Raw genomic sequence first — 17,500 nt, forward strand, 5'->3', positions numbered from 1 at the left:
AGTAAATGATCCCCATTGTGCCTGGTTTAACAGTGAATTTCCTGGTGACAGATTCCTGTTAAAGGGGCTCTCCAGCTAATTGCTGTTCAGGCAGCACGATCTGCTGCCGACAAAGGAAGATTTGGGTGACCGCACCAATGCTCCTATTAACTGATAAATGAGCTTTTCGCACAGTCATCGGGTAATCAAGACACCTTTATACTGGCAGATTATCGCTAACGAGCGTTTGCACAAATGCTCGTTAGTGATAATCTGTCTGAACATCAAGCAGTGTAAAGGCCCTTAAAGCTGACCATACATGAGATAACTGTCAGCTGAGCAAGCATTTAGTGAATGGTGAGAGGGGAGAAAGCCTCTGCCAGAAACCTTGAATTATCACCCTGAGAACAAAAGAACGGGGCATTAAAATCCAACATCCCACGTCATACACATTAGATGGTCGACTGAACCAGCAAAAATCGCCAGGTTTGGAGAGCTTTTCTTGACATTTTCAACATCTCTGCTTGCTGTCAGTGGATGGGAACACAGTTTACAGACAAGGCTGAAAATCTATGCAATTGATACAGTTACACTGCTCCTTAGGGTGCTGCCGCACGTTGCAGATGTGCCGAGTTTATGGTGCATTTTCTTCCAATCAACGGAACACACTGCAAAACTGAATTACATTAATTACAAAATAGAGTTGCAATGCATTTGGAAAGTCTTCAGACACCTTCACTTTTACAGCTTTGTGCTAAAATAAAAAAATATCCCGTTTTCCCCATCATTCTGCACTCAGTACCCCATAATGAGAAAGTGAAAACAGAATTTTCAGAAATTTTTGCAATTTAAAAACTAAAATTTCTCATGATGTATTCAGACCCTTTGACATTTAGCTCTGGGGTCTGCAATTCCTCTTGATCATCTTTGAGATGTTTCTACAACATGATTGGGGTCCATCTGTGGTATATACAGATGACTGGACATGATTTGGAAATACTCCTGTCTATATAAGGTCTCACAGCTGACAATGCATATCACTGCAAAGACCAAGGCAAGAGGCGGAAAGAACTGCCTGTAGAGCTCAGAGCAAGATTGTGTGGAGGCACAGATCTGGAGAAGGGTACAAAAAATGTCTGCTGCTCTGGAGGTTCCCAAGAGAACAGTGGCCTCCATAATTCTTAAATGGAAGTCTGGAACAACCAGGATACTTCCTAGAGCTGGCCGCCCTACCAAACTAAGTAATCAGGGGAAAGGGGCCTTGGAAAGATAGATGACCAAGAACCCAATGTTCGCTCTGAGCTCCAAAGATCCTATGTACAGATGGGAGAAACTTCCAAAAAGGTCAACCATCACTGCAGCACTCCACCAATCTGGGCTTTATGGCAGAGTGGCCAGAAAGATGCCTCTCCTCAGTAAAAGACAAATAAAAGTTTGCAAAAAAAAAAGCAGCTAAAGGACTTTCAGACTGAGAAACAAAATTCTCTAGTCTGATGAAACCAAGATTGAACTTTTTGGCCTCAATTCTAAGCGTAATGTTTAGAGGAAACCGTACAATGAAGCATCGTGGTGGCAGCAGCGATAGGTCATCAGTTTCAAAGAGTAAGATAACAAGACAATGATCCTAAGCACACAGCCAAAACGGCACAGGAGTGGCTTAGGCCATATTCACACATGCGTGGATTTTCACTGACCACTGTCCGTCAAAACCCATCCTGACGTCCTGTTGAGTGCACGGCGTCATTGGTTGCTATGACGCCGTGCGCTTTGTGCCGCCACCGCTGTACAGTAATACACTCGTAGAGATCATACGAGTGTATTACTGTACAGCGGCTGCACAAAGCGCACAGCGTCAAAGCAACCAATAACGCTGTGCACTGGTGCACTCGCTAGGACGGGTTTTCACGGACTGTGGTCCGTTAAAATCCACGTATGTGTGAATGAGGCCTTAGGCACACCTCTGTGAATGTCCTTGAGTAGCCCAGCCAGAACCCTGACTTGAACCCAATCGAACATCTCTGAAGAGACCTGAAAATGGCTGTCCGCTGACGGTCCCCATCCGACATGACAGAGCTTGAGAGGATCTACAGGAAGAAGGACAGAAAATCCCCAAATCCAGATGAGTAAACCTTGTGGCATTCATACCCAAGAAGACTGGAGGCTCTAATCACTGTGAAAGGGTCTGAGTAAAGAGTCTGAATACTTAAAGAGGACCTGTCACCACTCCCGAGATGCCTGGTTTAAGAGCTTGAAGCATTCCCTATGTAATAACAATTCTGGAGCATATATTCTTATGTCTGTATGCTGTGCCATTCCTTTATTATTCCTACTAGAAGTTATAATTGCATTGCTATTAGCCTTCATTAAGAGTAACCAGTTGGGGGGGGGGGGGGTGTACCTGCACAGTCTGAAAATGGCAGCACTGATTGGATAGAGGGAGACTGTGCAGGTACACGCCCCCAACTGGTTACCTCCCCTCTGTACTCTTACTGAAGGCCAATAGCAATGCAATTATAACTTCTAGTAGGAATAATAAAGGAATGGCACAACACAGAGATATAGAGATGTTCCAGAATTGTTATTACATAGGGAATGCATGACGCTATTAAAACAGGCATGTCAGGAGTGGTGAAAGGTCCGCTTTCGGTCACTGCAAGATTTTAGTTTTTTCCTTTTCAATAAATTAGAAAAGATTTTGAACATTCTGTTTTCACTTTGTCATTATGGGGTACTGAATGCAGATTGATGGGAAACGTTTAATTTTTAAATTTCAGCACAAGGCCGCAACATAAAATGTGAAATAGTCAAAGGGCCTTTAGACTTTCCAAACGCACCTTTCATTTAAAGGGGTTCTGTAGTTTTTTTTAAACTGATGATCTATCCTCTGGATAGATCATCAGCAACTGATCGGCGGGGGTCCGACACCCGGGAACCCTGCCAATCAGCTGTTTGAGAAGGCGCTGGCAGTAGTGCCGCAGCCTTCTCGCTGTTTACCGCAGGCCCAGTGACGTCACGACTAGTATCAATGGCCTGGGCGGGGCTAAGTTCCATTCAAGTGAACAGAGCTTAGCCGCGCCCAGGCCATTGATACTAGTCGTGATGTCATTGGGCCTGCTGTAAACAGTGAGAAGGCTGCGGCGCTACTGCCTGTGGATGCAGCTACTCCAGCGTGGGGCTGTACATAATCAGGGCAAGTGTGAACACTGACCCAAGCACACGTATTGAGAATGGATTTCATTGTACAATGATAGTTACGGCAGCCTAGGTGGGCTCCTACTCAATGCCCAAATAAAAGTGTGCAATAGCCTGCAGTGAGTGGATCTCCCATTACCTGTCAGATTTGCTCATAAAGCAATTACTGAGTCGGTCAGGGGGTGCACTGTTTTGCACGTAACACTTACGTGCCTTTCTTTGGTCATTAAATGAAGATGTACACTGAGGGGTATTAGTCCAGGTCAAGCAGAAATGCATTTATTCACTTTTTATTTGTTTTAAATTTTGAATATAAAAAGTTTACACATAGATCTGGGCCGGTGCAGCCACCACTAGGGGGTGCTTACTGCATAAACATTTACTATGAAGTTCAATGTGAGTGGCATATATCCCTATACAATTTTCAGGATTTAGGCTACGTCTACACGACGACATTTGTCGCGCAACAATTTTTATAATGGCAGTCTATGGTGTCGCACTGCAACATGCAACATGCTGCAACTGCGACGCAACAGTCGCAGAAAATCCATTTGAGATGGATTTTTCTGCGACTGTTGCGTCGCAGTCGCAGCATGTTGCATGTTGCAGTGTGACACCATAGACTGCGATTATAAAAATTGTCGCGCGACATTAGTGCAACAAAATGTTGCGCTACAAATGTTGCAGTGTAGTTGTGCCCTATCTGTTGCACGACAAATGTCGTCGTGTAGACGTAGCCTTATACTGCCATTTTTTTTCCGCCCCAGGTAGGTGTCTATACTTATCAACTGTAACATACTGATCCTTCTGATTGCACATCACGCAATTCCCAGCCTTAGCTGCAGGCCATGCTGAGAGTTCTTGTACTACAAGAGCCAGAGGGTTCCCGGCTGTCTGTCAGGGGCACGCGGTACCTGTTTGCTGTCCTGACCTTTTCATGCAGTTGACAACACACTGTGGACTATGTAAAACACATCAGATACCAATCAGTCTGCACCTCAAGGCATAAGGTCTCTGCATTTTTGCAGCTGATATCAGCAGAGTGATGACAGATAAAGTGTTCATTACATATCACAGGCAGCGGCTGCCTTGGTACTGACACAGGCTGAGGGGCACTGGGAGACCCTGGGGGCAGGAGTCAGGCTGCTGGGTACCTGTCTTCTTTTATAACTCAGTGCAATGGCTCCACAGTGCCATTGTGTGGCCAATGCCGGCGGTGCATCTATGGAATCCTGGTGCCAGGTTATCTGGGTGAAAATCGCGCAGGGCGTGTTGTGTTTGGGTTGATAATATGCAGGAATCCACAGGGCACGGGACTGAGGAGATAAAGGGGTATCCTAAGGGATATATTATGGGTGCTGATAAGGTGTTAGGAGGGGTCCAGGTGCTGGGAGAATGTTTGCCTCTGGGTATGGCATCTATTGGTGAGCAATGGATGAAGGATTGTCCTAACTATTAATCAATCAGTTGACACTGCACACTATAAAATAACTTTCTCCAATGAGAGACCCTCCTATAATGAACTATAGGGTCTCAATCTGCATGGGGGGTGCATGGCCATGGGCAGTTACAGCTAATGTAGGTTCAATAGCACTGATCTTCAGGAGTCACATAGGTTCCTAGGAGCTACTTGTTTGTTTTTGTCTTGCTTGAAGGGGAAAGTGGTTGATGTAGCAACAATGGTGCCAGTAATCCCCCTGCCCCATCCCCATCATAGGATTAGGAATGCAAGAGAGGTGTACTGCCCCTTTAACACCTATCTTTATTATGTGGTATCAGTCTCAGCCCTGATCCAGAAGACTCTCTCCATTTCAAAAGGATTTAAGACAATGAGACCTCACACCTCAAATCAAAGGCTGAGATGTTCTGCTAATCATGGGGGAGGGGGCTGCAGACATCCAAACCCCCCCTAATATACCAACAAAGTGCCTCACCAGAGTCAACTATATGCCCCTGAATGTGATAGTGTAACCCCAGCAATGCATGGCACCCCAACCTCATGCAGGGACTCAAGCCATGGAGCTGCACCCCACCTACTTAACCCCAGACTCTTAAGACATTAAATGTATATCCACTTATTTTCTGTCCTCTTCCCTGTACCCCACTTTTTCCGCCATTCTGAATCTACATTGCAATACAGCAGCATGCCGTATTTTAATGGCAACGCTTCCATTTCTGACTCTTTGTCCTCTAACCCACATTCTGCCACTTCCTCATTATATGACCACTTAGGTTTTACTAAACTTCACTTTTCACAAATGCCATTTCTTAGTCAACCCGATTCCTTCATGTATTTATACCAATGTCTGCACCTAAATCATGGCACAACTCAACCATAGAACCAGGCTGCAGTCCCTAGAGCTAATAGTTCACAGAACTACACTGCAGTCCCTGCCATTCACAATACACTGACCCAAACTGCAGTCCCTGACACTCACGGTCCTCAGAACTAGGCTGCAGGTACACCCATTATATAGCCCAAGAGAAGTGGGACTGTGCAGTGTCCATATATACAGAATAAGAGCAGATACTGAGAATTACACCCAGTATACAGGACAGGAGAAGTGGTACTGTGCAGTGTCCATATATACAGAATAAGAGCAGATACTGAGAATTACACCCAGTATACAGGACAAGAGAAGTGGTACTGTGCAGTATCCATATACACAGAATAAGAGCAGATACTGAGAATTACACCCATTATATAGCCCAAGAGAAGTGGGACTGTGCAGTGTCCATATATACAGAATAAGAGCAGATACTGAGAATTACACCCAGTATACAGGACAAGAGAAGTGGCACTGTGCAGTGTCTATATATACAGAATAAGAGCAGATACTGAGAATTACACCCAGTATACAGGACAAGAGAAGTGGTACTGTGCAGTGTCCATATATACAGAATAAGAGCAGATACTGAGAATTACACCCAGTATACAGGACAGGAGAAGCGGTACTGTGCAGTGTCCATATGTACAGAATAAGAGCAGATACTGAGAATTACACCCAGTATACAGGACAGGAGAAGTGGTACTGTGCAGTGTACATATATACAGAATAAGAGCAGATACTGAGAATTACACCCTGTATACAGGACAGGAGAAGTGGTACTGTGCAGTGTCCATATATACAGAATAAGAGCAGATACTGAGAATTACACCCAGTATACAGGACAAGAGAAGTGGTAATGTGCAGTGTCCATATATACAGAATAAGAGCAGACACTGAGAATTACACCCAATGTACAGGACAGGAGAAGTGATACTGTGCAGTGTCCATATATACAGAATAAGAGCAGATACTGAGAATTACACCCAGTATACAGGACAAGAGAAGTGGCACTGTGCAGTGTACATATATACAGAATAAGAGCAGATACTGAGAATTACACCCAGTATACAGGACAGGAGAAGTGGTACTGTGCAGTGTCCATATATACAGAATAAGAGCAGATACTGAGAATTACACCCAATGTACAGGACAGGAGAAGTGATACTGTGCAGTATCCATATATACAGAATAAGAGCAGATACTGAGAATTACACCCAGTATACAGGACAGGAGAAGTGGTACTGTGCAGTGTCCATATATACAGAATAAGAGCAGATACTGAGAATTACACCCAGTATACAGGACAAGAGAAGTAGTACTGTGCAGTGTCCATATATACAGAATAAGAGCATATACTGAGAATTACACCCAGTATACAGGACAGGAGAAGTGGTACTGTGCAGTGTCCATATATACAGAATAAGAGTAGATACTGAGAATTACACCCAGTATACAGGACAAGAGAGGTGGTACTGTGCAGTGTCCATATATACAGAATAGTAGCAGATACTGAGAATTACACCCAGTATACAGGACAGGAGAAGTGGTACTGTGCAGTGTCCATATATACAGAATAAGAGCAGATACTGAGAATTACACCCAGTATACAGGACAAGAGAAGTGGTACTGTGCATTGTCCATATATACAGAATAAGAGCAGATACTGATAATTACACTAAGCTCTCAATATATAAAATATCATATTATAGAACAATGGTCTGCAACCTCTGGCTCTCAAGTTATTGCAAAACTATAACTTCAACCTGCAGAGGGTTGGCCAGATCATCACTCACAAGCGCTCGTAGGAACGCCCGTTAGTAATGATCTGCCTGTGTAAAAGTGCCGCAGATTACCCAATGAATAAGCCTGTTCATCGGGCTATCAAATCTTTTATGCAGGCAAAAAAAATTATCCGCATTTGCTCTCGGCAGATTGTGCTGTCTAATCACGCTCTGCTCCATGCAAATAATGATTCATTATGGGGACGAGCGATGGCATTACCGATCACTCCCTCCTACACTGTAGAGGAGATCACTGCAGCTAATAGCAGCAGTCTCTTTTACTGATGAGCAGGCGATTGCCCAAAGGAACGCTTCCTTCCCGACAAGCGTATTGTTCATCTGCAGTTGTAAGGCTGAGTTCACAGCACGTTTTTTTTCCATCCATTTGAGTTATACCCTGGAAAAAAAGGGGTACAAAAGCGCAGCACACCACTCTGTTCCATCCTGCAGAGTCTAGTGGTGAAAAAACTATACGTTAACATATACATTATTATTATTATTTTATTTTTTTTACAATGGAACTCTATGGTGAACAGATGGACACATACCGTATGGCATCTGTCCGAGGCATCCATTAACGTACAGTACAGACCAAAGGTTTGGACACACCTTCTCATTCAAAGAGTTTTCTTTATTTTCATGACTATGAAAATTGTAGATTCATACTGAAGGCATCAAAACTATGATTTAACATATGTGGAATTATATACATAACAAACAAGTGTGAAACAACTGAAAATATGTCATATTCTAGGTTCTTCAAAGTAGCCACCTTTTGCTTTGATTACTGCTTTGCACACTCTTGGCATTCTCTTGATGAGCTTCAAGAGGTAGTCCCCTGAAATGGTTTTCACTTCACAGGTGTGCCCTGTCAGGTTTAATAAGTGGGATTTCTTGCCTTATAAATGGGGTTGGGACCATCAGTTGCGTTGAGGAGAAGTCAGGTGGATACACAGTCCTACTGAATAGACTATTAGAATTTGTATTATGGCAAGAAAAAAGCAGCTAAGTAAAGAAAAACGAGTGGCCATCATTACTTTAAGAAATAAAGGTCAGTCAGTCAGCCGAAAAATTGGGAAAACTTTGAAAGTAAGGGCTATTTGACCATGAAGGAGAGTGATGGGGTGCTGCGCCAGATGACCTGGCCTCCACAGTCACCGGACCTGAACCCAATCGAGATGGTTTGGGGTGAGCTGGACCGCAGAGTGAAGGCAAAAGGGCCAACAAGTGCTAAGCATCTCTGGGAACTCCTTCAAGACTGTTGGAAAACCATTTCAGAGGACTACCTCTTGAAGCTCATCAAGAGAATGCCAAGAGTGTGCAAAGCAGTAATCAAAGCAAAAGGTGGCTACTTTGAAGAACCTAGAATATGACATATTTTCAGTTGTTTCACACTTGTTTGTTATGTATATACTTCCACATGTGTTAATTCATAGTTTTGATGCCTTCATAGTCATGAAAATAAAGAAAACTCTTTGAATGAGAAGGTGTGTCCAAACTTTTGGTCTGTACTGTATGTTTTTTTTTTTATATATACACATTTAACGGATGGCGAAAACGTGATGTAAACCCATCCTAATACAGGTCATCTTTAGGCTACCTTGCAGAAATTCTGCACGGATTTCTATGCATTTCTCCTTAATGGCTGTGACGCTCTTAGCTGTGATTTGGATCGCGGCACAGCCAGGGAGAAGGAGACCGCCATTGAGAAACCCTGGCGTCTCCTCCTCCCTGTTCCGATGCTCAGTATTTACATACTGAGCGTGAGATCTTCAGGATGGCGTAGGAGCGATTAAAAAAAAATAATAATAATAAAAACGGGTGGCAGAATCAGCCCCGCAAGTACAGGTATCTAGCTCCTAAAAGTAAAACAGATGAAAGGTCCTCTTTAAGATGAAGAGGACTTGTCTTTCGGGGCGATCTGTAGATTTCCGGTGCTCTTACCTATCTGCATGACTCTTCCAAAGACGGACGCGTTATCCACCGTGCTGCAGTTCCATCTCCTCTGCTTGAACTGGTGCTGACATTCTTTAATCCCTGTCTTGGCCCCTTCCCCAATGTATACCATGTGGTCCTGGTAAAGGTGGCATAGCTTCCTCTGACCAGGGGAGAGACCGGTCAGTTGGCTGCACAGAGGCTGCGCGCCAATTATATACATTTCTGGCCTCTGGATTGGGTTTAGGGCCAATGACCTAAAAATAAAAAAAACAGAGAAGAGGCTGAGAACAGCCAGACTGCAGAAAATTAAAGAGTAACTCTGCCCAGAACAGTCAAGATATTTGCACACCATATACACGGTACCAGCTATTAAAGGGGTAGTCTACTACAGAAACCCCTTTCCTCTAACTGATTAGGTCCGGATGCGTTCAGGGAAACTCGCACCATTTTGCAACAAGTTCAGTCAGTTTTGTCTGCGATTGTGTTCAGTTGTTCACTCTTTTCCCCGCGAGTGCGTTTTGATACGTTTTTCACGCGCGTGGTAAAAAACTGAAGGTTTACAAACAACATCTCTTAGTAACTATCAGTGAAAAACGTATCCGCACTTGCTTCAAGATGCAATGCGTTTTTCACTAAAGCCCTATTCACTTCTATGGGGCCAGGGCTGCATGAAAAAACACAGACTAAGGGCTCATGCACATGACCATATGTATTTTGCGGTCCGCAAAAACAGATCCGCAAAAAATACGGATGACGTCCGTGTGCATTCCGTATTTTGCGGAACGGGACAGCTGGTACCTTCCATTTTTTTTGCGGACCCATTGAAAGGAATGTTTCCGGATGCGGTCCGCAAAAAAAAACGGAACGGGCACGGAATGAAAATATATTCGTGTGCATGAGGTCTATAGAACATGCTGCGTTTTTCACACAATGCAGAACTGAGGCGTGAAAAAACACAGACTAAGGGCTCATGCATATGACCGTATGCATTTTGCGGTTCGCAAAAAATACGGATGACGTCCGTGTGCATTCCGTATTTTGCGGAACGGGACAGCTGGCCCCTAATAGAACAGTACGGAACGGACACGGAATTAAAATACGTTTGTGTGCATGAGGCCTATAGAACATGCTGCGTTTCTCACTCAACGCAGAACTGATGCGTGAAAAAAAAAAAGCTCATGTACACAGACCTATTGAAATGAATGGGTCAGGATTCAGTGCGGGTGCTATGCGTTCACGTCACGCACTGCACCTGCGTGGAAAACTTGCTTGTGTGAAAGTGGCCTAAGGGAACATTCACATGTCACATTGCTGTTTTCAGAACCACTGGAGTCTATGGGTCTATTCACACGGCTGCTTTTTTAACAGCCCGTGAATAACGTCCATCAAAAAAATAGGACATGGGGGGGTTTAAAAAAACTGAAGTTACTCCGTGTGCATTCCGTTTCCCTATGTCCGTATTTCCGCATTATGGACAAGGATAGCACTGTTTTTAGGGGCCAGCTGTTCTGTTCCGCAAAATACATCCGGTCGTGTGCATGAGCCCTAATACACTAGAAAGAGGAGACATATGATGTGCAGGGGTATTTAGGGTGTGGGTTCACTGTATATAAGGGGGACAGAGAACATAACTGTCTGTAGAGGATACATAGGAAGGAGATGTAAAGTATCAAGTGATAGTATCCATTCTCACCTGCCTCCCCTGAGCACAAGAGCTTACACTTCCCATTCTATAGACTCATTCTCTCATGTATCTCACCTGTCATCTGTACAGGGAGCGTGCACTTCATGATCTGTATATTTACTCCTGGTCTCATATGTAATAATAGAACATCCCTCCCATATCTAATTATGCTAGCTATCTTTTGGGCAGCTTGTACAGTTGCAACAATGTATCAAAGCCTTCCTTTGTCTGTTACTAATATTACACAAGACCCCCACCCCCCATACACGCACACAGAGCTTGCATTTCACACTTTTTAACAACCATGTATCACCCCCTTCTCAGTTACCCCCTCCCCCATCATACACTGTCATCTGCCCCATGCACACAAAACTTGGATTTCACCATCTTGTAATAACGTATCAAACACTTCCTTGCTGTTACCCCCCAAAAAAATTCCTAAAAGCCCCTCACCCTCCTTATTCCACCCTCACCTGGCACAGACTGCACTTGACACTCTTGGTACAAGGTATTCCAATACCTGAATACCACACTGATGCTAGCCCCGCTAAACCCCTCTTGTTAGTCCACCCATTCCTATGCCAGTCACTACACCCTCATTATTACGTGTCCTCGGTGCTAACCTCCTATTGCCCCCAGGTACTTACCACCAAGAGTTGGCCCCAACCAGGGGCAGGAGGGCAGTGACCAGCAGCAGAACCAGCGGCGAGCTCCCCCTCATGCTGCCCCCCGGACAGCAGCGCTCCGCGTATCTCCAGCAGCTCAGGGGTCCCTGTGTGAGAAGGAGACTGGTGAGTGTGATGAGTGAGGGTCCTGCCAAAGCCAGTCAAGGAGAGGGCTGCTCTCTGCTCCCCCCAGTGCCCAACCCGCGGCACTACACTACACCCCCTCCTGCTGCTCTCATTAACATTTTATTACCTGGGGAAGTAACTCAACTGTGTTCTGGGGCCACTGACCCTGCAGAGTGCAAACACGGGGGAGACAGTCACATAGAGAGCGAGACAGGCCAGAGAGACTGCTACATACAGGGGGAGACAGTCCCAGGCCAGAGCAGAGAGACTGCTACATACAGGGGGAAACAGTCCCAGGCCAGAGAGACTGCCACATACAGAGCGAGATAGGCCAGAGAGACTGCTACATACAGGGGGAAACAGTCCCAGGCCAGAGAGACTGCCACATACAGAGCGAGACAGGCCAGAGAGACTGCTACATACAGGGGGAAACAGTCCCAGGCCAGAGAGACTGCCACATACAGAGACAGACAGGCCAGAGAGACTGCTACATACAGGGGGAGACAGTCCCAGGGCAGAGAGACTGCTACATACAGGGGGAGACAAGCCAGAGAGACTGCTACATACAGGGGGAAACAAGCCAGAGAGACTGCAACATCCAGAGCAAGACAGCACAGAGAGACTTCTACATACAAGGGGAGAGAGTCACAGGCCAGAGAGACTACTACTTACAGGGGGAGACAGGCCAGAGAGACTACTATCACAGGGGGAGACTGGCCAGAGAGACTGCTACATACAGAGAGAGACAGTCACAGGCCATAGAGACTGCTACATCCAGAGCGAGACAGGCCAGAGAGATTGCTACATAAAGAAAGACTGCTACATACAGGGGGAGACAGTCCCAGGCCAGAGAGACTGCTACATACAGAGCGAGACAGGCTAGAGAGACTGCTACATACAGGAGGGGACAGTCCCAGGCCAGAGAGACTGCTACATACAGAGAGAGACAGTCCTAGGCCAGAGAGACTGCTACATACAGAGAGAGACAGTCCCAGGCCAGAGAGACTGCTACATCCAGAGCGAGACAGAAAAGAGAGACTGCTACATACAAGGGGAGACAATCACAGGCCAGAGACTGCTACATACAGGGGGAGACAGGCCAGAGAGACTGCTACATACAGAGAGAGACAGTCACAGGCCATAGAGACTGCTGCATCCAGAGCAAGACAGGCCAGAAAGATTGCTACATATAGAAAGACTGATACATAGAGGGGGAGACAGTCCCAGGCCAAAGAGACTGCTACATACAAAGAGAGCCAGGCCAGAGAGACTGCTACATCGCAAGCGAGACAGGCCAGAGAGACTGCTACATACAGGTGAAGACAGGCCAGAGAGACTGCTACATACAGGTGAAGACAGGCCAGAGAGACTGCGACATACAGGTGAAGACAGGCCAGAGAGACTGCGACATACAGAGAAAGACAGTCCCAGGCCAGAGAGACTGCTACATACAGAGAGAGACAGGCCAGAGAGACTGCTACATACAGAGGGAAGCAGTCCCAGGCCAGAGAGACTGCTACATACAGAGAGAGACAGACTAGAAAGACTGCTACATACAGAGGGAAGCAGTCCCAGGCCAGAGAGATTGCTACATAAAGGGTGAGACAGCCACAGAGACTGCAATATACAGGGGGAGACAGTCACAGGCCAGAGAGATTGCTTCATAGCAGGGTCAGAGGGCCACAGACCAGAGAGACTGCTACACACCCTGTAAAGTGCAAATACAGGGGGAAACAGTCACAGCCCAGAGAGACAGCTACTTACAGAGGTAGACAGCAGACCTCCCTCTGTCCCTCTTTTTGACCTCCCTCTGTCCCTCTTTTGGATCTGAGGTATAGATTTGCATTATTAGATTCACAATATTGACCCAGAAAGTGTTTCTCTGGTTCCTCCCTGTATATTAGATCCCATCTTTTATATTATTTCATGCAGATTATTTTTGCACTACTTCACAAGCGCAAACTATTGAAGTGTATAGATCTGCAGGAAAAATGGAGCTTTCCACACACAGCCACAGACTGCGTGAATGGCCATGAGGCTTGCAGACCCATGCACTTGACTACATTGGGCACCGATGTAGAACTTGGCACAGTAATGGGCACCCAGGGGACCCAGTGTACAGGAAGGTGACAAATCCATGATGTGATATAACGCAGCTGCTTGTCGCTCTGGGTTTTGTACCGATCCAACTTTAGGATTCCTGACTGCAGATGATGTCATAGGATGAAATGGCATCCAGACCCAGAGATAAGGCCTCGTGTCTGCACCCATTGCTGTTCCGCATTTATCTAACTAGCACCTCGAAATACATAAACACAATCACAGGAAAGTCTTGGATTCATCACAGCAAAGAAAGTCATACTTGGCATGTGTCAAATTTCCCCAGCACCCGATCTCCCCAAAGTGTGAGCCCCCGACCACCTCGCCTGTGAGTGTATACATCAGATCATACTCATTACTGTCCAGGATAAATACACATAGTCTGCAGCTGTGCATGGAAGTATAGACTTAACCCTCTGCCTCCCTCAAGACCCCAATACTGCTTCTTTTACAGATAAAAATTCATTTCATATGGTATCCGTTAGTCCAGAAAGTCTGATAATTCGGCAACCAACTGTAATATAATCACAAATTTATCCAGACCATAAACAGGACTTTCTCTGAATGACTCAAGGAATTGTGCCGTAATAAATGGTTGACTGGTCCTTCACTGAGAATATTTCATCCGATTCTAAATGACAAATTGCTGAGTGGTGCCAAAGGGGTTTGTGTGGTCTACATGGCCCTTTCATTCTAGAAATCAGTGGTGGTCTGAGATCACCAAGGTCACCTCTTCACCTTTATCCATGACCAAAAGATGATCCTGAATGGAATGGAAACTTCTGCCAGCACTAAGTAGGGGCTGAGGAGAACCGTACAAACATACCGTTTGTGGAGTTATTATGAGGAGTAGTGAGAATATGAACTTTTATTCTGCCAGGTTGTGCTCCTCCAAATGCCCAGGAGGTGGAGCTTCACTCTGAAGTGCTGTTTGCATTGAGCTTCTTCACAGTCCCTCTCTACTGCTCTAGTGACAGCTGTGGTGGTCTCCTGGATGGACGCTACAGCTGCATAGTTGCCAACTTTCCCAAATTTTCTGGGACTGTCTCAAATATTCAGAGGAGGTCCTGGCAAATTTGGGCTGTCCCAGGCCCAAGTGGGTTTTTCTGGGTGTGGCTTAGATGCCCCGATTTTAATAACTAGAACATTAGTAAGTAAAGTCTCATTCACACATCAGTGTTTCACGGATGTGCGCTGTACGTGTTCTCCATGGACAGCACACGTCCCTATTCATTTTAACGTGTGTGATGTTCACAGTGTTTTACCACGGTCCGTGGGTCCGTTTTTTTGGCACGGATGCATCACGCCCATTATAGTCTACTGGTCAGTGAAAACCATGGATGCAACAAGGATCATTAGGAAGAGATGCTTTGAAAATTCTTTTTCATCTGTGCAGTGTCAGTGAAACACGGACAGAAAAAAGCGGACACATGGACCCAACACAGATCCTTCAGAACTACACTGTGTGCCAGCACCCTTAGGCCTCTTGCACGCGAAAGTTGTGTGCCCGAGGCCGTATTGCGGACCGCTTGCGGCGGGTCCGCAATACACTGGCACCGGCCTGTGTGCACTCTGCATTACAGATGCGGACCCATTCACTTGAATGGGTCCGCAATCACGGAGATGCAGAATGGAAGCACGGATTGGAACCCCACGAAAGCACTACAGAGTGCTTCCGTGGTGTTTCTGTCAGTGCCTCCGTACCACAAAAAAAAATAGAACTTGTCTCGATCAGTCCCGGCCGCCGCATGGATGTTGCCTGTGCACTGGGGACCGCAAATTGCGGTCCCCAATGCACGAAACGGATGCACAACGTTCATGTGGAAGAGGCCTTAGTGTCCCCCAGAGGTCTTTTTATGACCCATTGGGGGACATATTATGTGCCAAAAAATATATATATTTTATATATATATATATTATATTTTAGCAGGGCTGTGGAGTCGGAGTCGAGGAGTCAGAGTCGGAGGCAATTTTGGGTACCTGGAGTCGGCAATAAATGAACCGACTCCTACTAGATTTAAATTGGAATAAAAAAAGAAAAGAAAGTTATAATTAATTACCGAATTTAGGAGGAAAATAAGAAAAAATATATTTTGAACCAAAAGGGGTGCTTTTGGTGGGTTTTGAACTAATGGGGATCTGTGGATGGCACTGTTATGGGGACATCTGTGGATGGCACTGTTATGGGGGCATCTGTGGATGGCACTGTTATGGGGGATCATTGTGGGGGCATCTGTGGATTGCACTGTTATGGGGGCATCTGTGGATGACACATATATAGCATCTTATCTTATGTGTCATCCACAGATCCCCCCCATAACAGTGTCCCTGTGTAGTGAATGGGGGCCGGCATCTGTTTCTGTAATGGCAGCGGGGCCCGGTGCCTGCTTCATTCATAAAGTGGGCGGAGCAGGCTCGTGACGTAGTGAGCTACGCTACGAGCACCCACCCGGCCTCCTGACTGCCAAGAAGTTAGTAGTAAGTAGTACAGCGCTAGATTTAAGATGATTGGAATACTTTAACAATACCCACAAGTTACATATTCACCGGACGGTCGCAGCATTCGCCCCCATAAGACGAACTGCTATTTCCCCCCCACTTTTGCGAAAAATACGGTACTTCTCTACTGTAATAATAAAGGCCAATGCATGCAGTGCGTCACGTTACCACAAAACGAACACGTTAAGTGACAATAAAGAAGCATGCTTTTCATATGCTTCACTATATGGCTCTTCACAGATGAAAGCAGGTTCACACTGAGCACATGTGACAGACGTGACAGAGTCTTGAGACGCCGTGGAGAACGTTCTGCTGCCTGCAACATCCTCCAGCATGACCAGTTTGGCATTGGGTCAGTAATGGTGTGGGGTGGCATTTCTTTGGAGGGCCGCACAGCCCTCCATGGGCTCACTATAGGTAGCCTGACTGCCATTAGGTACCGAGATGAGATCCTCAGACCCCTTGTGAGACCATATGCTGGTGCGGTTGGCCCTGGGTTCCTCCTAATGCAAGACAATGCTAGACCTCATGTGGCTGGAGTGTGTCAGCAGTTCCTGCAAGACGAAGGCATTGATCTATGGACTGGCCTGCCCGTTCCCCAGAACTGAATCCAATTGAGCACATCTGGGACATCATGTCTCGCTCTATCCACCAACGTCACTGTAATGATCGGCGTCACGCAAAGGGAGGGAAATGGGAAGGCCCTGTCCAAGGGAGAGGGAAAGGTGGTGACCCCTGATTCACCTTGCGGCTGGCACCTGACTGCCCTGACGTCCCTAGACGGGTTCCTCACCCGTACGCCGATCACGTGCCTAAACCCTGGCTTTCCCTAAGATGAGCACTGTGTAGTGAACGTGGCAGTGGGATCACTAGTCCGCACCACTGACACTAAGAGGAAAACACCAAGGAGAGGACAGACAATACAGACAAACATATAATCCCAAGTGGGCGACCACAGCAGACCACCAAGGCCCAACAGGGATCCGGAGGGTAACGTTCTGGAACAACAACCAGGGAACACAGCTGCACAGCTCCAGTGGGTCAGTATAGAAGTCCAGGCAGGAAGCTCTATATCTGGCAACCAGAGAAGTGGGAGATGGGAATATAAGGAGGTTGGGATTGCTGGACAAGAAACAGCTGAGGAGGAGAAGCTACGGATCCCTGAGTGAGCCAAAAAGGATTGCAAGGCAAACCCAGAAAGCTACC

The 17,500-nt window shown here is 46.1% G+C and overlaps 1 protein-coding gene across 1 annotated transcript in view; it reads right to left on the reverse strand.

The window, feature by feature from the left end:
• The window catches only part of WNT5B (Wnt family member 5B), a 131,898-nt gene that overhangs the window by 32,828 nt on the left and 81,570 nt on the right, over window positions 1-17,500 (reverse strand). The window contains exons 2-3 of the mRNA XM_040436547.1: window positions 11,552-11,676; window positions 9,227-9,474 (exon numbers count right to left, since the gene is read on the reverse strand). Of these exons, the coding sequence (XP_040292481.1) occupies window positions 9,227-9,474; window positions 11,552-11,676 (373 nt within the window). The remainder of the gene's footprint in view (window positions 1-9,226; window positions 9,475-11,551; window positions 11,677-17,500) is intronic.

The sequence above is a fragment of the Bufo bufo genome, chromosome 1 (genome assembly GCF_905171765.1).
Source record: "Bufo bufo chromosome 1, aBufBuf1.1, whole genome shotgun sequence".
NCBI lineage: Eukaryota > Metazoa > Chordata > Amphibia > Anura > Bufonidae > Bufo > Bufo bufo.